At 40.6% G+C, this 20,517-nt stretch overlaps 1 protein-coding gene across 3 annotated transcripts in view; it reads right to left on the bottom strand.

Moving 5' to 3' along the window:
- Positions 1 to 248: 248 nt before the first annotated feature.
- IRAG1 (inositol 1,4,5-triphosphate receptor associated 1) overlaps positions 249 to 20,517 on the bottom strand; it is a 79,532-nt gene continuing 59,263 nt past the window's right edge. For all 3 annotated transcript variants that reach the window (XM_060275673.1, XM_060275670.1, XM_060275671.1), the window contains 8 exons: positions 19,021 to 19,152; positions 15,469 to 15,610; positions 14,973 to 15,022; positions 13,231 to 13,326; positions 12,642 to 12,706; positions 7,619 to 7,738; positions 5,102 to 5,230; positions 249 to 3,500 (listed from right to left, as the gene is read on the bottom strand). In XM_060275673.1, the coding sequence (XP_060131656.1) occupies positions 3,251 to 3,500; positions 5,102 to 5,230; positions 7,619 to 7,738; positions 12,642 to 12,706; positions 13,231 to 13,326; positions 14,973 to 15,022; positions 15,469 to 15,610; positions 19,021 to 19,152 (984 nt within the window). In that variant the 3' untranslated portion in view covers positions 249 to 3,250. The remainder of the gene's footprint in view (positions 3,501 to 5,101; positions 5,231 to 7,618; positions 7,739 to 12,641; positions 12,707 to 13,230; positions 13,327 to 14,972; positions 15,023 to 15,468; positions 15,611 to 19,020; positions 19,153 to 20,517) is intronic.

Genomic DNA, 20,517 nt, shown 5'->3' with positions numbered 1-20,517 from the left:
TTCGATTGTTTTTGTGTTTCCATTTCCATTTAAATTTGTGTTTGTACAAAAAGAACACTTGATAAGATGAGTGCTTCACCCTGTATTACTGAAAACAGGGTAGAGAGAAAGAAAGAAAATTTCAGCACCTAATTTTTCTTAAAGACTGCTAATCATTCCATACATACAACTTGTGTTCTCTGATAGAATTCCTAAGTGCCCATGCACAGAATAAATAAGTCACAGATGACATGAGCAACACAGAGGACTCTGAAACAATATTTTATTTCCAAATCTCAAGTATGTGATGCTATACAGTACAATACTAGCACACCTGTGCAAAGTTTTACAAAATTTAAAACAGGATACACAATATAGTGCCTCTCGAGTTCCACCTACTTTAAAACATCAGTGCTGTGCACAAAATACACATGTGTCTTGTTAAAGCCAAATAAATAAATTATTGCACTTCAAAACAAAAAAACAAAAACAAAAACAAAATCCTATTTTGGTGTGAATGGTGTAAGATTGCTGACTCGCTCTTTGTAGCCACGTGAGCCCTGCGAATTTAAAGGAACAGAACATTTCTCTCTTTTTTGGAAAGACCCCAAAGACTGCATATTATTTTCTTTGTCTTAAAAAATACAGTCACTGATTTGTAACCCATTTAGCCAATACTTATTAACAATTTAATCATGGTTGGTCTAAAATCCTGTTAACAAGAAGACTGACACTTCAGGTGCTCCATACATTAAACTGTTCCCCCAATAATTAGTGAAACAGCTATGCATCTTAAGTAATTCTACTAAAAAAATATGCAGCGGTTTCACAGTAGAATTATTGTAAGGGAAGAAAATGCAGAATGAGGTGTTGCCTCTCAACTTACATTTGTATTATCCTATAAAGTTGGTTAAGATTTAACATTTATGCTGCCTTAACCATGCTTAAGGACTTGGGACTACATGCTCTGCCCCACCTGCATGCCCACACCTCAACCTTCATATATGAATTCCTTCCATTGGCTTTAACCATGATTAAGGTTTACATCAGCCTTGACTTTAAATATGGTTAATATACTAATTGGGGTTTGCTATTGAACAGAAAGTGAAACTGAGATTTGAAGTTTGTTTTATAATTCTGGTTAGCAGCAAACTGTGGTTTAGTTCAGAGGTAATGTAAACTTTAGCAGTGGTTAAGATTGGGAGGAAAATGGTAGAGTGTTCACTCCAGAAAGGTCATGGAGCTCACTCCTGCAATTTATGAGCAGATCCATGATCTGCCCATAGCTGAACAAAATGAACTACTAATATCAGAATTTTATTTTGTAAAGTTGGTTGATCACCTCATAAAAAAAACGTTCCACTGTCTAGGGAGTCAACTTTTCCATTTTACTTATTGAACAAAATATATAGACCACTTAATTTAAATAAATAAATCAAGCAGTTTACATAAAATAGTTTTCTGATTTGGGTTTTTGCAATACCATTGTTATTCCTAATTTCCTGGTTGTCTGTAGCAGAAGGTGTGCCTCAACTATATTTCACTAGAGCAGGCATCCCCAAACTTCGGCCCTCCAGATGTTTTGGACTACAATTCTCATCTTCCCTGACCACTGGTCCTGTTAGCTAGGGGTCATGGGAGTTGTAGGCCAAAACATCTGGAGGGCCGCAGTTTGAGGATGCCTGCACTAGAGTGAAAAACTACATTGTATCTATTCCATATCAAAGTAATTTAATCCAAAAGCCAGCAAAAAACCTTTAATTTGATTAATTGCCCCCCTTTAATTTCCCTCTTCCAGTTTGAGATCAAATGACACACATTCTCACTAGCCTTATTAAACGTGCTTAATCACAATATTTTACTCTTCTGGAGCCGCTTAGAGACATATCTGAAAATTCACACAAAGTTGTGTTTCAAACAGCTGCTTCAGTCAAAATTAAAATCATACCACACTTCTATTTCCTGAGACTCTTACGCTCATTAAACTGAAGATAAATGATCAGGCATCAAATTACATCAGTTATAAGTTTATACTGGGCTCTACCTCTTTATCCTTCTCAATGCATAAAACAAAACAGATTCCTGCAAGAATAAGTTCCTACAATATGTCTAAGTGTTCAACAGAGTTTTGAACTCAGGCCCAGCTAGGAAAAGCTATTAATATCCTTCCCACACTTCCTTGTGTGCCTCCAATTCCAATACAAGAGAAGTTATCAATTTCAAACACAAAAGAATGCTAGATAAGCTTGTGCAAAAGGCTAGCACAGTATGAGCACAAACATCACACAAGATGCTTTCTCCAGCAGAAAGCTCCATGAATGGTAAAACCAACTCTGTGTTGTTTACATTCCATTGGCTGAAATATTCCCTGACAGAAATCTCCTCTGCAAATATACCGCACCTTCTTATATGAATGGAATGTAGTTCTTTTAAGTTTGCCGTGCTTACAGTGGGTTACCAGTTATCACCAATGTGGTGAGCATGTCTAGAGCATGTCTTCTGTATGCATAATAGAGACTGTATGTGACTGATTGGGCACCTCCACTGAACCCCACCATGTGTATCATGTACCACATGGACACAACTCTGGTGAAACCATTCAAAAAGAAAACAATGAACAAAGTATGTGTGAAGTAACAAAGACTGTGTTGCGAGTTATGTTGTATGTGTGATAGAGTGACAAATGTTCCTGCTTCCATTCATGCTGAGAACCTGTTTTGAGAACCTGTGTCCAGCTTGTAGCCAGGACACAATGCCTTTAGTATTTTTCCATTTTATCTTTTGCTAATTCCTTATGATTGTGAAATCAATTCTCTAATCTATTATAAGGGTAAGGGCTAAAAATAAATAAATTGAAAAGCCCCTTAAATTTATAGAATGAGTCAATGCTGACATTTATATAGGAAGAAGCCCGCGAGTGACATCCCTCAGAAGCACTGGATTTGTGCTCCACCTATAACCTAGATGTCAATGCCCAGTTTTTGGTCAAACACTATCTTTATATTCTCATGTAGTGATATTCAGGCACATCAATCAAATAACAATTAGCATGAAAGAGAGAACAGCATTTATTGGCTGGTGCATCTGGCTAGATAAAAATCACATGGCATTCACAAGTCTGATGGCACAGACGAAATTAAGCGGTAGGTTACTGATCACATTTAACCACCACAAAAGTGACAAAGCACTGCTCTGCTTTGTGCACCTCGATTCTCAAACAGGTGCTTACTGCTATATCGTTAAGTGGTTCTCCTCTCCATTCATGCTTTTGTTATTCTGTGCGCTGGTCATGTTGCAGTCCTGAGTTCCACCAGAAGTATTGCTGGACAGCAGAACAGGTAGCTTTCACTTGGGGCCCATCCGACAACTCAGTACAGGAGGAAAAGTAGTTGTATAAACTGGAGATTCCCAGCACCACAGCAAAAATGACAATAACAGCAGCTACAATCCAGAGCACGTTCCAGTGTTTATGCAGTTTGGGGTACAGTATTTGAACATAGTGGATAACAACTTCAAGTTTGCTGTAAAATGAAAAGGAATCAAGCAAGCATGTAGAAGTTACAAGTTAGGTAGTTCTGTTATCTGTTATCTACCATATCTTTTAAGACTGAATGGCTTAGCTGTACAGATTGCTATCCACATTAGGTCATATGCCACAGGATCAAAGGTACAGCTGTCCCCATGAACATGAAATAGTTCATTATTTTTGTCTCAATTTTAGTACAGTACTTTTATAATACACATCTTTTCTCTTTTTGTTTTTTGAGATGAGAATTGACATATTCATATTAAAAGTATAACAGTCGGCATCAGGAGAAAGATGCAATATTTATAGAATGTACAGTCATTTAGATTTTTCATCATGAGATTAGCAGTGCCGTCAAAGGTTCCAATAAAAACTAAATGAGAAGCTGACTGTCAAGGAAGCCAGTATATTCATTAAATTTGACTTCGGTTTCACAGCTATACCATTTAAAACATAGGCTAAGAGTATTGAAAACAAATAGATAACACAAATATTCTAACAGCTCTTGTTCTAAATCAGTTTGTAAAGAGTATTACTTCTTGTTGTTAGCCGCTCTGAGCCCAGCTTTGGCCGGGGAGGGTGGGATACAAAAAAAATGTATTGTTATTATTTATTAGGGGTGTTTTTAAGGGGTAGGCCCAAGCCCTAGGACCTTTGTGCTGGGCTCCATATTAAGGTTACCAGATGTCCCCGTTTCCCGGGGAGAGTCCCCAGATTTACAAATCGGTCCCCATACAAAATCCAATGAAGTTGAAAAGTGTTCCCGGATTCATTGAAAAAAATGTGGTAACCTTACTCCATATCTCCTCCACTCCCCCCTGCAAAAAATGTTTTTCAAAACTTTGCTTAGAGGACAGCAAGGCAAACCACAGTACCAGTAAGACCCAGCCACTTGGCATCTTAATTAAGGCAAATTAAGTCCTGACAGCAAGACTGAAAGTTGGTTGTTGATAAGTATAAAATTAATAAAATTATTTATTTAAGAAAGTTGGCTTCAGTGTGCATTTTCGGTTATAGAATAGCATATGCATAGTCTATGCAGATTTGCCTCATAAGTCTGTGCCCAGAGTCTTTTAACTCCCTAGGATATTCCTACACAATCCCTCACTTTCTCCTTCATATAACATAAATGTATTTTAGAGGCTAAATGTGACTGAAACATCATGTATAAAAGCACTTTTTGTCACAATGCCTTTATAAATCTTACCCACTGGCTCATATGAACAATAAAATGCCAACCTGAATTTATTTGTTTAAATTTCATTTTTGCAGGAACAACAGTAACCTTGCCTCTGTTGCCCATTAATTTATTTTTGCTTGGAAGAGTTGTTCTAAAAAAGCTGGTTGGAGTAGCTTTACCACACTTCTGAACCAACCTCCAAAGCATGCCAGAAGGCAACACACATTTAATGAAACAAATTAATATTCACTTTCTAAATCAGAGGAGAGACCTGTGGCCCTCAAGCTGTTGTTGACTACAACTCCCATCATCTCTGATCATTGGCTATGCTGGGTGGGCTCAATCAATGGGTGCTCAAGTCCAACAACATCTGGAGTGCCACAGGTTCCTGACCCCCTCACCGGCTGTTTTCTCACCTGTGCTGCTTGCTGATTTCATCGTCGCTTTCACCTGCTACACATTCTTTGGGGCTCTCGTCTATTTTCTCTTCATCATCTTCTTTCAGTTCTTCAAGTTCTTTGGTTCTCTTTAAGCCTTCCTGATAACTTTAAGAGGAAAAAAGAAAGGAAAAAAGACACATGTACTCTTCCTTTTCATTTTTAAATAAAGAGCGTAATTCATTCATGCTGCATGGCTCAGACAAAAAAAATTAAACAACCACAATGACATTATTAAGTCTGCCTCATGCTTCTACTGTACTTGCTCCTGATTCTAAGAAATCAGAATTTGATATCACCATTGTCACTGTCCTATTTTTTTTAAAAAATGTATCTGATAATCTAAGGTTGGTTTCCAAGTTACCCAGGTATTCTATAATAATAAGGTATGTATTTTGAACAAACCTAGAACACTGAGGAAAAGCAGAGTGAAGGAAGGCTTTGTTTGTTTGCTAGTATGGCATTTCTCTCAAAGTTTGAATCAAGTGGGTAGCCATGCAGCTTCCAGGGCAGGGCCAATCGTACGGTTCCACTGCCCCTTGATTTCATGGAGCCCCTTGTGGGTGATCAACATGCAAAGGGTATTATAATGTCACCTAAATCTGACCTGAGAGGTTATTGCTGTATAGACTAGCTTTAGAAATATCCAAATGTAAAACAGAATTTACCAAAAATAAGGAAAATAATTCCCAACTAAATGTAGGACAAAATACAATCTCATCCAAACACAATAGCTGGGTCTGAAATTTGCTTCATGATCAATGGGCTGGCCTTGATAAACAGGGAATACTACCAACAAAAGCAAACAGAATACTCCACCATGAGGGGAATTGGCTCAGCTGGATATCCATGAATCGTGATGAACAGAAGGTGAGAATAACACATGCAAACTACCCACACATAATTATAGCTAAATGTAATTATGAGATCTGAGTAAGTCCTGTTTATTTTGAGAACATGTCCCTGCTAAAATGCCACACAGTTGCTCTTCCAGGGACTGCAAGTTAAATCGTACAATATACTCTTGCTGGTGACACCTATAAAGGCCATAGTCCCCCTATCCCAATTATCAATGCTGGAAGACACTTATGATAAACTCTTCAGATCAGTCAAGATTGATAGATTCTAGTAGCATAGTAGAGGTTATAACATTACTCTTTAAGCCAGGCACCCCCAAACATCAGCCCTCCAGATGTTTTGGACTACAATTCCCATCTTCCCCAACAACTGGTCCTGTTAGCTAGGGATCATGGGAGTTGTAGGCCAAAACGTCTGGAGGGCTGCAGTTTGGGGATGCCTGCTTTAAGCACTAGTGATAACTGCAAATAATCTGGGCAATGTGGAATCCAAGTCAGTTTCAAACTGGTTTAAGTGGTGTGGCTTTCTTCCAAAGACCATGGGAAGCTACTTTGTATTTGCTAGCAGAAGTATTCAGTCTCTTTCCTGGGCTAACAGTCCTAGTGGTACAGAGGCAGGAGCCAAGTTACATAAAAAACCACTGTGTTTGTAGTACAGGCACATTCTAAATGGGGAATTCTAACCTTCCTACTTGTTATGGAATTCTAAACATGAATAGAGGTTGTATATATTTAAAATTAACAGAAGTTGTGTCTTATTGGTTTATATGCTACACACACACACACACACACACACACACACACACACACACACCACGTACATTACCTCAGGGTTCTAGTTGTCTCACCAACAACAAAGCCCCTACTTTGGAACTGGCTCTGTTACTCAAATATATGAGCCAAATGACTTTCAGTGAATCACTAGGCATAATTTGTGGTGTGAATCATGCCTCTTTGGTTACAGTTTTGTTTAATTCTTTTTCTCAACTTAATTGTTATTAGCCTTCTGAATACATGGTGCCCTTCTGTTTTTGCTTAAAAGTAGATGCACAACTGCTATGGCAACGGAAACTGATAAGAAAACAAGGGAATGAAATGTGACTATCATCTCACTGAATTTTGTGTGTGTGTGTGTGTGTGTGTGTGTGTGTGTGTTAATTTGTTCTGTTTTGGAAATGCCATATTTGCAGTATAAGAAGAAGCACAAAAGAGGTTTCCCAGCCCACTCACTGGTCCTTATAATATCAGTGGAAACAGTTGGTCCTGGCGAGTATTAACCGCTTTCAATTTAACCTGAGGACTGCCATTTGTTTAGTTTAAATTTAATTTATTTGAATTAATTTTGGGATGCATTTTAATCGATTGATTGCTTGTTTTTATGTATATTGTGTTATTAATATGATGTTAGCCGCTCTGAGCCCAGCTCCGGCAGGGGAGGGCAGGATACAAATAAAAAATTATTATTATTTATTATTATTAGAAAGAGTCTACATTTCTGCAAATCATTTATTTGCATAGCAGCCTATAAAATTCATGAAAGCAAGAGGAATCCATACACAACTGCACTAGCTAATAATTAAAATAAATTGCCCATAATGTAGCCTCCCTCTTTAAGGATTCAGAATGCATACATACTCACCCTTTGTTATAAGCCTCTTCTTCTATTTTGGCTTTTGTCTCTGGGCTGATCTCTTCCAAGGCACTCTGTACTGGTGCTGAAGGAGGTGGTTCACTCTCAGGGTCCCCATTTGATTTTCCGCTAGTAAATTTTAAATTAAACACAGATAACTTTATTATCTCATCTAATATTATGTACCCCCACAAGAACACTTATGGGTCTCTTGATCTTTGGGAGGGTCTTTGACGTCCACACAGTACAAAGCCTTATAAACACAGCTGGACTGAACACTTGATCCAGCCCAGTTGGTCTTTTAGTGGGAATATTACATACCACAAAGCTCAGTGGGTCAAGCTGCCATTTGAATCCTCCCTTCCCAGAACTGCCTCCTGTAGTTTCCCAATATAACCCTGTAGGGTATTACGAAAGAACAATTGCCTTGAATTTTCCTCTTCCTTTCTCATCCCTTTTTATTTTATGCCATACTCCCTTGCAATTACTTGAAATGGTAAAGTGCCATTATGTGTACACACCTTCAGATCTGTTGTGTGCTCTGTGCTTCCCCTCTGAAATCCCTTTTCCGTTCATAACTTTTGCCTAACCAATTCTATTTCATCTTCTCTGTTTTGGTACTTACCATGTTGACACGCTCTGGAGCCCCTATTGCAAAACTGAGTGCACATTCTGGCTAAGTTAGTTCTACAACAAACAGAGTGACAGCACTGTCACCTTCAGTCAGCAGGTTGTTTTGGGTCAGCTTTACTAACACAAGGTGTTCTTTCAGACCTGCTCGGCTGGTCTGGACAGCCAGACAATATACGTACATTCTAATAAAATTCAAAAGACGGAAACAAAGGGCATGGTCCCAAAGGAAAGGGTTGCAGCTTGATGCTAAGCTTCCCTGTCTGTTATGAAAGCAGAGGCTATGCAAGAACAACTTGGGGGTTCGCCTTGGTGATGTCAGAGACCTGCAGACCTGCTGCTTTCTGATTGCTGCTTGGCTGCCAGCACATGAGGGAAGAGAGATTTTGTAGGGATATTCTACAACTCCAGCAATTCTCTCACCTCTAAATAAAAATGATCCTGGAAAAACTCCACTGAAATTCTCATTGCTGTGGAAAAGCTAGATACTTTACATAAACACAGCCATCATCTTGGACCCTTCAACAAAACACTAATCATAATTCCGAAATGTCAGCAAGAGATTTCCTTCAAATGTGCTGTATTTCCTGAAGGCAAGCGCTCTGCCCTGTGAGAAAAGCTGCCAATATACAGTAAACTTTCTAGGAAGTACGTTCATGCATGAAGTTCCAAAACACAAGCACATCCTGTGTTCTTAAGAAAAATCTTTCGACAAAACCTGAAACAATGGCTGGGCTGGGCATTTGTTATTCTCATGTTTAAATGCCTTCATTCAGCATGATATTACTTTAGGTTGTATCCATCTAAGTTCTACTCAGAACAGAATGGACCCAAGTTAGTCATGTCAATTAACTTCAATGGGTCTACTCTGAGTACCCCCTTCATGGATCAATGCCTTGTCGTGGCGAAGGGGCTTGAATAACTCAGAGAAGCTATGAGCTATGCCATGCAGGGCCACCCAAGATGGACAGGTCATAGTGGAGAGTTTTGACTAAACGTGATCCACCTGGAGAAGGAACTGGCAAGCCACTCCAGTATCCCTGCCAAGAAAACTCCATGGACAAAGACAACAGGCATATCAATGTTATGACGCTGGAAGATGAGCCCCTCAGGTCGGAAGGCGTCCAACATGCTACTGAGGAAGAGCGGAGGACAAGTACAAGTAGATTCAGAGCTGATGAAGTGGCTGGGCCAAAGCCGAAAGAACGCTCAGTTGCGGATATGCCTGGAAGCGAAAGGAAAGTCCGATGCTGTAAAGAAAAATATTGCATAGGAACCTGGAATGTAAGAACCATGAATGGAGGTAAACTGGATGTGGTCAAAAATGAGATGACAAGAATAAATATTGACATCCTGGGCATCAGTGAACTAAAATGGAAGGGAATGGGCGAATTCAGTTCGGGTGACTATCATATCTACTACTGTGGGCAAGAATCCCGTAGTAGAAATGGAGTGGCCCTCATAGTCAACAAAAGAGTGGCAAAAGCTGTAATGGGATGCAATCTCAAAAATGACAGAATGATCTCGATACGAATCCAAGGCAGACCTTTTAACATCACAGTAATCCAGGTTTATGCACCAACTACCGGAGCTGAAGAAAGTGAAATTGACCAATTCTATGAAGACCTACAACACCTTCTAGAAATGACACCAAAGAAGGATGTTCTTCTCATTACAGGGGATTGGAATGCTAAAGTAGGGAATCAAGAGATAAAAGGAACAACTGGCAAGTTTGGCCTTGGAGTTCAAAATGAAGCAGGGCAAAGGCTAATAGAGTTCTGTCAAGAGAACAAGCTGGTCATCACAAACACTCTCTTCCAACAACACAAGAGACGACTCTACACATGGATATCACCAAATGGGCAGCATCGAAATCAGATTGATTATATTCTCTGCAGCCAAAGATGGAGAAGCTCTATACAGTCAGCAAAAACAAGACCTGGAGCTGACTGTAACTCAGATCATCAGCTTCTTACAGCAAAATTCCAGCTTAAACTGAAGAAAGTAGGAAAAACCACTGGGCCAGTAAGATACAATCTGAATCAAATCCCTTATGAATACACAGTGGAAGTGAGGAACAGGTTTAAGGATTTAGATTTGGTGGACAGAGTGCCTGAAGAACTATGGATGGAGGCTCGTAACATTATACAGGAGGCAGCAACGAAAACCATCCCAAGGAAAAGGAAATGCAAGAAAGCAAAATGGCTGTCCAACGAGGCCTTACAAATAGCGGAGGAGAGGAGGCAAGCAAAATGCAAGGGAGAAAGGGAAAGATACAGGAAACTGAATGCAGATTTCCAAAAAACAGCAAGGAGAGACAAGAGGGTCTTCTTAAATGAGCAATGCAAAGAAATAGAGGAAAACAATAGAATGGGGAAAACCAGAGATCTGTTCAAGAAAATTGGAGACATGAAAGGAACATTTCGTACAAAGATTACCATAATCAAGGACAAAAGTGGTAAGGACCTAACAGAAGCAGAAGACATCAAGAAGAGGTGGCAAGAATACACAGAGGAATTATACCAGAAAGATATGGAGGTCTCGTACACCCCAGGTAGTGTGGTTGCTGACCTTGAGCCAGACATCTTGGAGAGTGAAGTCAAATGGGCCTTAGAAAGCACTGCTAATAACAAGGCCAGTGGAAGTGATGATATTCCAGCTGAACTATTTAAAATTTTAAAAGATGATGCTGTTAAGGTGCTACACCCAATATGCCAGCAAGTTTGGAAAACTCAGCAATGGCCAGAGGATTGGAGAAGATCAGTCTACATCCCAATTCCAAAGAAGGGCAGTGCCAAAGAATGCTCCAACTACCGCACAATTGCGCTCATTTCACACGCTAGCAAGGTTATGCTTAAAATTCTACAAGGCAGGCTTAAGCAGTATGTGGACCGAGAACTCCCAGAAGTGCAAGCTGGATTTCGAAGGGGCAGAGGAACCAGAGACCAAATAGCAAACATGCGCTGGATTATGGAGAAAGCTAGAGAGTTCCAGAAAAACGTCTACTTCTGCTTCATTGACTATGCAAAAGCCTTTGACTGTGTCGACCACAGCAAACTATGGCAAGTTCTTAAAGAAATGGGAGTGCCTGATCACCTCATCTGTCTCCTGAGAAATCTCTATGTGGGACAAGAAGCTACAGTTAGAACTGGATATGGAACAACTGAGTGGTTCAAAATTGGGAAAGGAGTACGACAAGGTTGTATATTGTCTCCCTGCTTATTTAACTTATATGCAGAATTCATCATGCGAAAGGCTGGACTAGATGAATCCCAAGCCGGAATTAAGATTGCCGGAAGAAATATCAACAACCTCAGATATGCAGATGACACAACCTTGATGGCAGAAAGCGAGGAGGAATTAAAGAACCTTTTAATGAGGGTGAAAGAGGAGAGCGCAAAATATGGTCTGAAGCTCAACATCAAAAAAACCAAGATCATGGCCACTGGTCCCATCACCTCCTGGCAAATAGAAGGGGAAGAAATGGAGGCAGTGAGAGATTTCACCTTCTTGGGCTCCTTGATCACTGCAGATGGTGACAGCAGTCACGAAATTAAAAGACGCCTGCTTCTTGGGAGAAAAGCAGTGACAAACCTAGACAGCATCTTAAAAAGCAGAGACATCACCTTGCCGACAAAGGTCCGTATAGTTAAAGCTATGGTTTTCCCAGTAGTGATGTATGGAAGTGAGAGCTGGACCATAAAGAAGGCTGATCGCCGAAGAATTGATGCTTTTGAATTGTGGTGCTGGAGGAGACTCTTGAGAGTCCCATGGACTGCAAGAAGATCAAACCTATCCATTCTTAAGGAAATCAGCCCTGAGTGCTCCCTGGAAGGACAGATCGTGAAGCTGAGGCTCCAATACTTTGGCCACCTCATGAGAAGAGAAGAATCCTTGGAAAAGACCCTGATGTTGGGAAAGATTGAGGGCACTAGGAGAAGGGGACGTCAGAGGACAAGATGGTTGGACAGTGTTCTCGAAGCTACGAACATGAGTTTGACCAAACTACGGGAGGCAGTGCAAGACAGGAGTGCCTGGCGTGCTATGGTCCATGGGGTCACGAAGAGTCGGACACGACTAAACGACTAAACAACAACAACAACAACACTCTGAGTACAACTAACATTGGATTAACCTTTTATAATACACATTATTCTGGGATGGGTACAGATAACTTTTTGAGAGATGTAACTGCCGGGTTATAGCATGGACACTGTCTGTTAACTTTTTTTAACAGGTATAAATAATGCAGATGAGCAAGGTATTTAAAGTATCTACCTTCATTGGCAAGATATTGATCTTATTCCATCAACTTAAACTCTTTAAGGAAAAAAGCTCTTTTTATGCCAGCAGGAATTATCTGCTCTACAATTCCCAATATAGTAAATACTTGTTAACTCACTTCTCTATAAGCGCTGATAAGACAGGAGTTGATGTCAGATTGCTTCTTCCATTTGATGACTCAGACTGTGGATAAAGATGTCCATTCAATTTCATTCAAGTACCAAACAACACAACTGTGTTTCTTACATGAAGGTGTACTCAACATACATACAAAAAAAATTTGAACGGCCCCCAAACATAAACTAGGTGTTTTCCTGCGTACAGGAAACCCAGTATTGTTTAGAACATCTCTAAATACCTCCTCTATAGAAGGGACAGGAAGCCTACAGCCCTTCAGATGTTTGTTGGACTCTAACTTCCATCAGCCACAGCCATGATGGTTAATAGTCAGTGATGGATGGGAGTTGTAGTCCAACAACATCTGGAAGCCCGCAGGTTCCCCATCTCTGTTTAACAGTATATTTCTCACCTCTGTCTGTGTATCAACATAGTTTAGATCTGATGTGAATCTATCCCCCCCCCATTTATATGACTGTTGTATCAAATAGCCTCATATTTATAAAATGCGACACAGTCACACCTGTGTGCAAAGGTTTTTCTTTAAAGTTTTGGTTTCTCTAGAATGTTAGAAATTTGAAAAACCTTACCAGGGATGGCATCAAAGGTATTGGCGATGCAGTAGGTGACTGGCCAGGGAGCTCAAATTTTGAAACTACAGCAACACTGACTCGTCTTCGAGGCATCTATAATAACAACAACAATTCATTACATAAGTGATTCCAAGTGCTATCTTCATAGGCTGCTTATCAGGCGAATTAGGGGAAAGGAAGAAAAAAGGAAAAAAAACCATGGGTATGGAAGTTCTTTCAGGAGTGACCTTTATTCATAGTTTGATTCTAAGGGGTTAAATCTGACAGTGTGGGTCCTGTAGAAAAGTAAAAGACTTCTGGGAAATGATATACAATAAATTGAAAAAAATGTTTAAGATAAGTTTTGACAAAAAACCAGAAACCTTTTTACTTGGATTAACAGAGGATGAAATACCAAGGGACTTAATAAGACTATTCATGTATGCGACAACAGCTGCAAGAATGTTGCTTGCCCAGAAGTGGAAAGAAGAGAAGGTACCAACAAAAGAGGAATGGATAGCTAAGATGATGGACTATGCTGAAATGGCAAAGATGACCGTGACAATCAGAGATCAAGATGAGAAAAAGTTTGAACAGGAATTTATAGAGTATTTAAAAGACCACTGTAAATATATTAAAACGGTAGCAGGTTTGATGTAACATTTATGAAAGCATATAATTGGAAATTAGGATGAATAAGAGGGAAAACAAAGAGTTTGGAGAAATAAAATAAGATGCAAAAGATCAGGGGGGCAGAAAATTGAAATCCAGGGGAGCAGCGGTGGTGGCGGGGGGGGGGAGGGAGAGAGTCTATATTGTATCTTTGGAAAAGTATTGAACTTATAAAATATTGTGATTATAAAATTTGAAAATAAAATGTTTTAAAAAATAAATAAATAAAATGAGTGTGAACGAGCACCCACTCATGCAGCTGAGGTTTTCCTTCCCCTCCTTCCCCCTGCAAATCCCATGTGCTCAAAAAGACCTGCTCTGAAGGGTTGGGGGGTTACCCTCTGGAGCAGATTTTGGGACAAGCAGGGGGCTGGAGCGGGAGAAGGAGAGAAACCATAAGCCCCACTGTGCAAGTGTGTGGATATAACTGAATTTCACCCTATTTCTATTGTAATGCAGATAACTAATAAAGAATTGTTACAGTAGTTTTCTAGTATGCCCATTTGCATACCAGTTGTATGCCAGTTACAAAAATGAACCCTGCAGTATTAAATCCTAAAAAGCGTGAAACACCAAAGTTTGCATGTGGTGCATGGCACAAGCCTATGCGTGTTTACTTAGATGCAAGTTACATTCCATTCAGTAGGACTTGCTCCCCAGTAAGTATGTTTATGACTGTAACCTTAGGTAAGTAAACTTAGTTTGATGGATTTCTAAAGGCCAAACTACATATTATGCTCCACATCCTTTTTTAAACAACAACAACAACATACTTTTGTTCTGAAAGAAAAGTAGCCATGCTGGGACCCAATTTTGATTGAAGCTTTGTGCCAGTTCTCCTTAGAAAATCCTGACTTCTACTGCTACTGTACTTGCCTCCCTGTTGACTTTCTACTGCAACAGCAGCTTTTATATGTGAACTGGTTTCCTGAATGCTACATTTCAAGCTGTGGGGAAATATTTTGGAAGTGCTTGGGGGGGGAGGAAAATGAGCAAGTTGTTTGGAGTACGAGGAGAATCTAAGTGGTTGAGATTTTTTTTATAAAAAAACTTATTAAACTAAAGCTTTTTAAAACTTGGAAGAGTACCTTTCCAACAGAAAGAGACATGGATCTTGATGTACGGGGCACACCATCTTCTGTACCAGAGTAAAACAAAGCCAACAAAAGTAAGAATAAGAATTAGTGTTTGAAAACAGACATGCATTGCCAGTACTAAAATAGTAAGAATTTTTTTATATTAAAACAAACGTGCTTTCAAAGCAAAAACAGCATATTATCTAAGACTAGGACATATGTCTCTTTTTGTTACAAGTGCAGAAATTGGGAAATGTTCAATTCAGTACATTACGATCTATTATCAGATTTTCTAACTTTTGCTATTTAATAGAATATTGTGCACAGATTTAAACGAAATACGTAAAAACAATCGAGATACACAACTTTGTTCAACTGCTGTAATTAATTATATTCTGTCAAATACCTTTTATATCTATGTTGATTTGAGAGTAGTCAACTATGAGTTCAACAGCAATAAAGACATGCTTTCAAATATTGTGTGATGGGGAAGAAGAGACTATTTTACCAGGTGAGCCATAACTTCTGCTAGAATTTTGATTGGCAAGTTTCTTATACTCCATCAGCTCAGCGTGATCTTTTTCATATGTTCTCTTCAAGTTCTCCACATACTGCATCATAACTTCAGTGGCCTTTGACATGCGTTTCTCCTGCAAGGAGGAGATCAAGCATCGCACAGAAGTATGTTTTCAACAAGAAATGCATGACATCACCTCAGTTTTAGCAAGACTGAGATTGTACTCATAAAGAGACCCTACCACTAACCTTTGGGTACATCTTAACTCCCACTAATAAGTGGGTAGCTAAGAAGACCAAGCTAGAAGAATGCCTGAGTAAGACAAGTAAAGTAAAACTGTCTATATTACTTTTAAACAACCCCACTTCTACTACAGGGCATTTATAACAACTTTTCATTTATTTATTAGAAATGCATCTAAAAAGATACCCTGTGGAATGCCCTCCCATCAGATGTCAAGGAAAAAAACAACTACTTGACTTTTAGAAGACACCTGAAGGCGTGTTGAGGGAAAATTTTAATATTTGATGTTTTATTCTGTTTTTCATCTGTTAGGAGCCACCCAGAGTGGATGGGGAAACCCAGCCGGATGGGCAGAGTGTAAATAAATTTATTATTATTATTATTATTATTATTATTATTATTATTATTATTATTACAGTGGTACCTCATGTTACGGATGGGATCCATTCCGGAGGCCCGCCTGTAATGTGAAAAGCCCGCAACTCAAAGTGCCGCGTCTGCACAGGTGCGTGGTGCGATTTAACGCTTCTGTGCATGTGTGAGCAGTGAAACCCGGAAGTAAATCATTCCAGTACTTCCAGGTTGCCACGGGACGCAAGACGAAAACACGCAACCTGAAGCGGACGTAACATGAGGTATGACTGTATTATTATATTACTAGGGTGGTTTTCATAAAGATGACGGCTAATAAACACACACACACAAACACAAACACTCCAATATACCATATTTTAAGAAGTAAAGGACCCCTGACAGTTAAATCCAGTCGCGAACGACTCTGGGATTGTGGCATTCATCTCACTTTACTGTCCGAGGGAGCCAACATTTGTCCACAGACAGTTTTTCTGGGTCATATGGCCAGCATGACTAAGCCGCTTCTGGCGAAACCAGAGCAGCGCACGAAATCGCCATTTACCTTCCCGCCGGAGTGCTACCTATTTATCTACTTGCACTTTGACGTGCTTTCGAACTGCTAGGTGGGCAGGAGTTGGGACCGAGCAACGGGAGCTCACCCTGTCGTGGGGATTCGAACCGCTGACCTTCCAATCGGCAAGCCCTAGGCTCAGTGGTTTAGACCACAGCTCCACCCGCGTCCCCATACCCTATTTACTGGAATCTAATGCTCACCTTTTTTGGCCAAATTATGCTGCAAAAATTAAGATGTGCATTAGATTCAATGACACATTTACATTCTCCAGCAAATACTTTTTATGGTTTTAAGATTTTGAAAATTGAGGTGCACATTAGATTCAATGGTGCATTAGACTCGAATAAATACGGTAATACAACACCATCATATTACCTGGCTACAGTACAAAGGCACAGGTGTGGCCCTAACTTTACCCAGGAAGAGGTGACTAAAGATAGAGCTCAAGGGAACTCAGTTGCTCACAAGGAGCTATCTTTGGTGCTGCAAGCAACCAACCTACTTTGTTCCCTTACCCTATGAGCTCCTCTGCAGGATGTCAGGATACCCCACCTCACTGGGGCATTATTTCCTATGACTGCTAAATCCCTCTCATTGGGCCGCCTCTGGGTAGAGCAAACTCCTGAACCAAAGTAGTAATTTTGAAGTATGGCTTGAGATCAGTTTAAAGGGAAATTCCTGAGAAAACTGTACAGACACACCTCTAGCAATAATTTCCTAAGTGGCTCCTGTTATGTATTCAGTGGTCTATGCTTGCCCGAGTCTAGTCTAAGGATTCTGAGCCCCTGTGTTCTGATTCAATACATTATATCCCAGCGTTTCTCAACCGCTGTTCCGCGGCACACTAGTGTGCCGCGACACGCTGGCTGGTGTGCCGCGACGAGAAGGGCGATTTGCATTGTCACGTCGCTGACCCGCCGGAAAGGAAGCCAGCCGGGTCACGACGCGAGGCGAGTGCCCGCGTTGTGACCCAGCCGGCTTCCTTTGCGGCGGGTCAGCGATGACTATTGGCGGCTGCCAGGCACGTGATAATGCAAATCGCCCTTCTCTTCGCCGCACGTCGCGGCAAATTACAGGCTGAGGTCGCGCCAGCTTCCCTTGGGATTTTCTTCCTCCCGTGTAAATGTGTCCTAAGATGTGCCGAATCCCAATTATTTGAGAAGAAATGTCCCAATGGCCTCCGCGGAACCGGCTTGCACACGCAAATCCGATTTAAACTGCAATCCGGTTGCAGCCACTAGCCAGGTAGCAAGCCCCACTAAAACTCAGCGGCGCTTCCTTCCGAGTAGAAATGCCTAGCTTTGCGTCGTCAGGTTGAATGCCGATGCTTGCTTGGGCGGCGGGGACTGAGGCCCACCGAACTGAGCGTGAGGTTTACTTGCAAGTAAATGTTGGACTAGGGACGGATTGTAACGTTTGTGGGTTTCAAGCAGCTTGGGAACTTCAGCTGGGTGGTGGATGGGGCCCGTTTGGGCAAAAAGCAGGGGCTATAGACAAACTAAACTAAATATAGGGCGGCACAGAGTTGGTGTGCCGCGTGATTTTTTTCATAGAACATAGTGTGCCGTGGCCCAAAAAAGGTTGAGAAACACTGTTATATCCAATCACAGAACATTTCAAGATTTGGGCCTCTGCCATTGGCCCTTAAACTCTTAGTCATGATTTGCAGTTTGGAAGTTTAGACAGCCAATCACGTTGGGAGTGGGAGTGGCCAAGGCCTTCAGAAATGTATATAAGCAGTTGCTTTGCCCCTGTTGGCCAGTTCTGTGAGGTCAATAAAGGTTCTTGCTGTTATCACTGTGTCTTGCCTTGTGGGAACCCACCTACACTTCAGCTCCCATTCCAGATCTTCAGCTAGCTTTTGAAATGATGGCTTTAGAGAGCCGGAGTGCAAAGACCCACAGCTCAGTGGTAAAGGATATGCTATGCACATAGAAAGTCCTTTGTTCAGTATTTGGCATCTGCAATTAAAAGGATCTTTAGAAAGTCTCACAAAATATCTGTCCAAAACCTTAGGGAGTTGCAGTTGGTCAGACTTCAATGGACCTCTCTCTATCCTCTGTCCAGGCAAGCAAGAGGCATGGTCACAGTTTGATAACCCATTCCAGCCAGACAAAAGCACCTCAAGCAGGTGTGGAGCAGGGTCAGTGAAGGCTGTTCCACGAGAAGAGGGTGTGTGGCCCGGGGAGAGTCCCAAGGGCCAGAGAGGCAGGCCCAGAGGGCCACATTCAGCCTTAGGGTATGAGATTTTTACTCTGCTTTAGGACCATGTTTGTCTCTCCTGACTATAGCCAACGCTTCCTACAAAACTTTGTTTTTTTCAAGTAGTTAAGTCAGAGCCAATGCAGGGTATTTGATTCCAAGAGTCTTACCTGGCGAACAGCTCCAACCATTTCCGCTCGACTAGATAATCTAGAGGCCAGACGATGCAGCACTGCCATATCCTCCAACAATCTCTGGTACATGTCTCTGTGCTCAGAATGATGCCACAAGGAAGCTGAAGACTGAAGCGAGAGCATGCACTAATGTATCAAATCAAGGAGCATGTATAGCAAATGAAGTCATTGTGGTTTTACAGTTCTAGGGTTATCCACCTTTGTGGTTCCTTGGGTCCATTAAAACTACAGAAAGTTCTTGCACAACATACATTAAAAGGTCCCTCTGTTGTATAGCTACTTACAGTTTCCAAAACCTAAACAAGGCTTGAAATTCCACTACAGATATCAAATCAAGATCTTATATTCTAGATATCATTACACCTCTTGACTACAAAGAATCAAACTTCATGCTATCATGAAACAAGGGCTTACCCACACTCACCTTTCCTCTGTGCTTCCCAGGCATAGTCCATCCTTTAAAACTCTGTGTCCACACACACTCTTCTTTTGCTCCAGAGATTTCCCCATGAAAACCCACTCTTTAAAGCTGAATCAGAGCAACGGACAATCCACTGAAACCCTGAATTGCCATTTGTTGTGCTTCAGCTTTAAAGAGTGGGTTTCTGCCCTTGTAAGATAAAAAGTTTATTATGATCTACAAATTGTTTGTTGGTTAAAGCAAGATATGATTTGTGCTTTGTTAATCTCACAGCTCTCTAAACAATGAAGAGTAATGAAAAGTTGACTGCAAGCAAGGATTTGTTCATTTTTATTTTTATTTAAAAGCACAGATAATCCTTCAATGAGGCTTTAAAATTCCAGTGGAAAATATTGTAAACATTACAATCCTCAATTAGCTCATCTTCAGCTTCTTCATTGTGCTACCCTTCTTGGCCAGTCTAATGACTGGGTTTGCATTTGAGATGCAGTCCATCAGAATCATGTGCATACCAGCCTACAGTTTAGTTTGTCTGGTTAACCAGAGGCAGAATAATGATTGTGATAAGCAAATTAGAAAGCAAGAAAACTAGGACTTCTGCTACATTGTAATCACCTCCAACCTCTCCCTTTTCAAAGTTTGATACTTGTTTAAGGCCAGCAGTGGGCCCTTTCTACATTTTTCCATTGAGAAGAGTATTTTCATCACAAAACAAATAGGGCAGTGGTAAAAGTAAAGTAAACAAGTAAAACAGCAATTTTCTACTATTGGAAATTGGAGATATGTAAAGTGAATCCTGCTGTTTCAGTAGGGTTGCCACATTTTAAAAAGTGAAAGTCTGGATACAAAAGTTGCTGATGAGCTTTTTTAGTTTTGCCCAAAGTTGTTGAGCTGTTTTTGCGAAATCTCAAAAATATATGAGTTGTGGAGCTATTTTTTAATGAAATTTGCCAAAATCTACACTACCGGCATGGGCTGCCATGTGTCTGAAACTAGGGTTGCCATGCATCTGGACATTTAAGCAATTTCCGCCAGGAAACTGTTTACGAGGG

Source organism: Zootoca vivipara, chromosome 1 (genome assembly GCF_963506605.1).
Source record: "Zootoca vivipara chromosome 1, rZooViv1.1, whole genome shotgun sequence".
Lineage (NCBI taxonomy): Eukaryota > Metazoa > Chordata > Lepidosauria > Squamata > Lacertidae > Zootoca > Zootoca vivipara.
This window is presented reverse-complemented; position numbering and strand designations above follow the sequence as displayed.